Source organism: Halichoeres trimaculatus, unplaced genomic scaffold, assembly GCF_033239565.1.
Source record: "Halichoeres trimaculatus isolate MK-OKI-2021-1 unplaced genomic scaffold, fHalTri1.1 fHalTri1_scaffold_8, whole genome shotgun sequence".
In the NCBI taxonomy this organism is placed as follows: domain Eukaryota; kingdom Metazoa; phylum Chordata; class Actinopteri; order Labriformes; family Labridae; genus Halichoeres; species Halichoeres trimaculatus.
Window position 1 is genome coordinate 7,210,937 of NW_027437186.1, and position 5,542 is coordinate 7,216,478.

The 5,542-nt window shown below is 40.7% G+C and overlaps 1 protein-coding gene across 1 annotated transcript; it reads right to left on the reverse strand.

Moving 5' to 3' along the window:
* Positions 1 to 650: 650 nt before the first annotated feature.
* Positions 651 to 4,665, reverse strand: vsx1 (visual system homeobox 1 homolog, chx10-like). Its single transcript, XM_074676390.1, has 5 exons — positions 4,233 to 4,665; positions 3,479 to 3,554; positions 2,717 to 2,840; positions 1,743 to 1,938; positions 651 to 967 (listed from the first exon to the last, which is right to left on the reverse strand). The coding sequence occupies exons 1-5, from the start codon at positions 4,663 to 4,665 to the stop codon at positions 651 to 653; spliced, it is 1,146 nt and encodes a 381-aa protein (XP_074532491.1).
* Between the last annotated feature and the right edge of the window lie 877 nt (positions 4,666 to 5,542).

Sequence of the window (5,542 nt, forward strand, 5' to 3'; positions counted from 1 at the left end):
GTCATATTAGCATGTTTCCCTGAGAGCACAGAGTTAGCAAAACTGGACCTCTAAATGAACATTGTCGACCAGCATGCTAACATACCAGCAGTTTGACTTCACATTTTGAATAAAGAGCAAATGCTTTTTACCATGAAGGACTGCAGCTTCTTACAGCATTAGCACAAAAAAATTACGTAGAAAACTGATGCTTTTATGTCTTCACAACAGTTGCCACCACAGGCTGAACCAATACTAAGGTTCAATGGCTGAAAGTCAGATTTAGCCTCCAAAATTCAAATTCAAATTTCATCAATTGTCATATTTTGTGGGTTGGTGTCAAGCGATAGTTAGCAGTGAGACAACTAGCTAACACTTTGTTTGCGTTCACTGACATTTAAGCTAACAATATGCCAGTGTTAGAACTAGCTTGCTATTTAGAGTCAATCTGAAAATGCTAATGTAGTCAAATATCTCCTTCTGCTGTGTACTGTACAGTACTACCTTTTATTAGCGCAACACAATAGTGGTACCATAGTGAACCCATTGTAGGATTTCTTCTCAACTCTGTATGGCTATGGACAGTGTGAAGGCTCTTCATTCATGGCTCCCTGTGCTCTCATCATCATCCTCACTCCACGCCTCCTGTTTAGTCCAATCTTTTCAGTCCTTCAGCTGTGTTTGTCTGACTCACTGCTGCTCTGCTGTCGTGGGGAAGAGGCGGCAGAGCTGACAGAGCCTCCTGCCTCCTCCTGCTGCTGTTGCTGTTTGGAAGAGCTCGACAGGTCGATGGCCACCTCCTCCTCCATCTCCTCTTCCTCCTCCTCCATCTCCAACAACTCCTCATCCTCTTGCTCCACCTGACGGGACTCACAGGGTCCACTACCCCGACGCTCAGGGGCGTCACAGAAAGATGCAGGGCGGCTGGAGTCCGATGGTGGAGGGCTGGAGCACTTCTTGGACATTTCCAGAGACTTCTTGTGCATTCCTGTGAGGAAAGAGACTGATTCAGTTCAGGCTGCGGGGTTCAGATCCACACACATACAACTTAATACACTGGCTGTGTAACTATTAATTCATGAGTTTTGGTAGGATGCAATTCAAGCTTCTTCAGAAGAAAACTAAACACCCAAATAAATAGTGACAACAAATTTCACACAGTTTCCTGTTGGGTTTGGCCCAGTGGGGGTCAAAAGAAGCACTTTAGGGGTCTTTGAACTGTGGCCCTGATTTAGATTATAGGAAGTATTTGACGACAAAACACAACAAACAATTTACAAATTGTTGTTGTTTTTGTTCGCAATATACTCATACTACAGTCAATAAATGTCTCCACTGATATAACTCAGTAGTTAAAGACCTGATGGGTTGAACATGTGAGAGAAATAATACAACTAAAATAACATATCACACAAACAGATTAATTGACTACACTTTCTACACTGGAAATCTAAAACAATTCTCAGTCAACTCAAAAATAATAGAGAAGAACTGTCAACAATCTACAGTGTGTGTGCTGAGTGATCCTTAGGTTCCTTACGCACTACACAACATCTGACCGTAAACACGTTTGATATTTACAACTTGAAATTAGTAAACCCCAGATTGTCTTGCACCAGGAGATCAGGGGAAGTAAAATGTCATTGTCACTCTACAGGAAACTCTGAAGGTGTGTTTGCTTTGTGTTATCTCTGCCAGAATGTTGTTACTGTGTGTGTCACTGTGTATGGATGCATGGTGTGGTGCATGTGCGTGGCACTGACGTGTATGCGGCTCACCGAGCAGCCAGGGGGCGCAGGATCCCATCATGCCATTCTTGGCGGAATTGAGGATGGACTCTGGCAGCGGGATGGAGTGTCGCACCATCGCCCCGTATAGACCATACTCCGCCATGACGCTGCTGCGACCCCAACACTTCTCACGCTTTCGCCACTTTGCACGACGGTTCTGGAACCAAACCTGAGGGAAAAGACACCAAACAGACACGCTTAAAAAATGAAGACTACAAACCAAAAAGATGCTTTGAAAGCCTATTATTGTGAAACAAAAATAAATAAAAAATAATTTTATTTATCTTAATAGATAGGCTATTTTAAGTTCCAAATTTCAACAAAGATGGTATAAATACATGTCTTTAAGCAAAATTCAAAATTTTCATGAAAGCTGACGTGTCTGGCCTATTAACAAAATAATATTTTACGTTTACATTCATTCTTTGATATATTTTTGTGGGGTTTTTTTCAACTGAAGAAAATGCAAAAAAAAAAAAGTTAAAAAGAAAAGAAAAAAGAAACAAAAAAGAAATTAAAAAAGGGTCAAAAAGTTATATAAAAAAACATGAAAAAAAGCTATGTTGTTTTGAGAGTTTAAGTTACATATGAGCCTGTTCTGAAGCATTGGAGTCCACCTTTTTTTTTAGTTATTATTTTTAAACTTCAGAGCGTTTGTTTTATTTATTTTTTTTCTTTTGGCCTCCGTACAAATCAGCCCTATCTTTAAAGGTAATATTTAAAAACCATAAATTATCAAAATGAGTGTATTTTATTTTCCCTGGTAGCCCTTTTAATCTTGGGTTTTATTTGCTGTGTTTCATTTGTTCATTTCGGAAATTAAAGATTTAAATCTTGGTCCCAGGAGTACAGGTGATATTTTTTATGAGTATAGTGGTATTTGTGAATCTCTTCGATGCGCCATTGTTTTTTGAGAGGCAAACTGTGTATTTTTCCTGATGTCTCACCTGTATCCTGTCCTCAGGCAGTTCTGTCTTCATGGCGAGCATCTCTCGGGCGTACACGTCCGGATAATGCGCCTCGTGGAAGGCTTTCTCCAGCTCCTCCAGCTGGTGGGACGTGAACACGGTCCTGTAGAGCAAATGAAAAGCACAACTGAGTGACGGGCCGTGAACGCAACACCTCCAGCGAGGCACGAGTAGAAACTACAGCTGATTAATTGATTTAATGCATTTATTTTTATTTTCTGTCACATTAAAGAGTCTTAAATTTCGACGGATTTGTTTCAGTTGTTATCCATAGTCTATAGTTTTTTTTTCTCTTTAGTCCATGGATGTTACGATCAGTCGTTTTGACCAGGCTGTTTTTCTGTTCAGCCTGATTGAAGTTTCTGGATAAATTCGCTCATGAGGCCTTTTCCGTTTCTTATAGACAAAACGCGTTGTAAAATATTTTATACTAAGACTAACATTTAATTCACTCTCATATATAGTCTGTTTCAATCCATGACATTTAAAGTGGGGTTTTTTTTCTTAGGCCCACTCGTATCCTTAGGCCTACAACAATAGGCCACACGATGATGAAAAATAATAATTCACTGCTCTGTTTCACTTTCAGTCTTGCGGAGAAAATATTTAACTGAGCCTGCTTCCAGTTTGCCAAAAGTTAATAATAATAATAATAATAATAATAATAATAATAATAATAATAATAATAATAATAATAATAATAATAATAATAATATAGGCTAATGGTGTCTTTTTTCTCACCTGTGCCTCCTTTTCTTCCTCTTCTGAGAGTTCGCGGAATTCTTGGAGTCGTTGCGGTCAGAGAGACACTCTTCATCTGAAACAGCACCAATAAAAAAAAACACGCATCAATCACTTCATCGATCCTAAAACGACCCCAAACACCTGTCACTCTTTACACAGATAGAGATCGGTTTTTCTTCTGTGTCCGCGAATTCACGGAGGGACCAGGATTTACGCGGGAAACCACAACAGTCCGTTTTCATCAGTTCATAAAAACAGCTGGTCTGTGGCACAGTTTGGTCAAATATTACAATAAAAATAAAAACAAAAATAAAGTCAGAGAGCTACAGCTGGATAACTTCCAAAGTTCCTGACTTAATGCTATGCTACAGCAAATAAAAAGCTTAAATAAATAGCCTATGTAAGATTAAAAAAAAAAAAAGTGAAACAGAAACAGAGCAAATTAGAAGCTATCAGGCCTGCTCCTGAAATATATTAGTTCATAATTTTTAGTCAGATAAAGAGTGGGCTATTTCTAAAGGAGCAGGAAAAAGATAAAAACTCAGATTAAAAAAATGCCGAATAAAAAAAAAAAAGAAAAAAAACTTTAAAAAGGATTTTTTTTCTTTTCTTTTCCCAAAAAGTGAAGTTAAACTGGTTTTAACTCCAATCAAACCGAATTTTACCGAGGGATCAGAGCCTACACCGTATCACATGAAATAAGACTTAGATGAAGAATAAAAGATCAGAACCAGGCTGATCCGGGTCGTACCGGAGTATGCGTCCCTCTGGGCCTCCAGGTTCTGCAGGTAGTGGCTGTCGGCCCGGGCCTGCAGCAGCGGCAGGTGTCCCGGCAGGAAGCAGGGAGCTCCGGCAGGCTGCTGCGCCGCCAGGCTGCACAGGAAGCCGAGGCCGAGCGGCAGAGACCCTCCCGGGAAGGAAAACCCGCCAAGGCCGCTCCCAGGTCCCTGCGACTCCGACCCTGGCCCTGAGCCCGTTACGGACAAGCCAGAACCAGGAGGACCCCCTGGCTGTTGGCGAGCATGAAGGTCTGACTCTAAACCCAACAGGTCCGTGATGGCGAAGCCTTTCGACCGGAACCCGGATCCGTGCAGACGGGATTTATCAATCCCAAATCCAGGAGACAGCATCTTGACTTTGGGCTTCTCCTCGCCGACCTCCTCCCGGCCCGTCATGGTGCTCATCAGAAAAAACAAAGTCTGGTCCCTTAAAAGTCTGGATGAGGATGAGGATGATGGACACACCAGGACAGTCCGGGTGGCGGGCTGTATTTATCCGGCCCCGGTCTCCGGGGATCACAGCATCAGCCAATCAGAGGGCGGAGCTGCTCCCTCTCTCCTCCACTCAATCCCGGAGGATTAATTGCCACCAATTTTCCTTCAATCCGATCAGGATTTTCTCTGAGCGAAGAGGAACAGGAGGCGACGTTTTCATTTATGCCCTTTATCTTTGATCCGAGGAGCAACCCTTCCACATCAGACCCAGCGGACCTTCAGGACCCAAACCCGAACCTTCAGGAGACAGACGTCTCAGGTCCACATCAGAGGCCTTTGGTGTCACCATCAACAGCCCTGGGGAAACTCCTCAGCCTAAAAAAAAAATAAAAACAGGACTTAAAAAAATCTATCTATCTATCTATCTATCTATCTATCTATCTATCTATCTATCTATCTATCTATCTATCTATCTATCTATCTATCTATCTATCTATCTTTTTATGTTTTTATTTTTTCTTTTCTGGGGGAAGATCAAAAGACTGATTAAACCATCTGAGGTAAAAACAGACGGATTAATTTGAAGACACCAAAAGATAAAAACAGACGAAATACACCCAAAATAATCTATCATATTAATTTTTTTTTTTTTTTTGATAATCTGAATCTTTACATCTTAAATAAAGATATAAATGTTGAGCACATGAAAAATACTGAGGCTGCCAGTGAGAGATAAAATAAATACAAGATAAACAAGGAATAAAATAAAATAAAAATAAAATAAAGACTTAAGGAAAGAACAACACGTCATGAAAAATCTCTCCCTCTCTCTCTCTCTCAAAAAAAA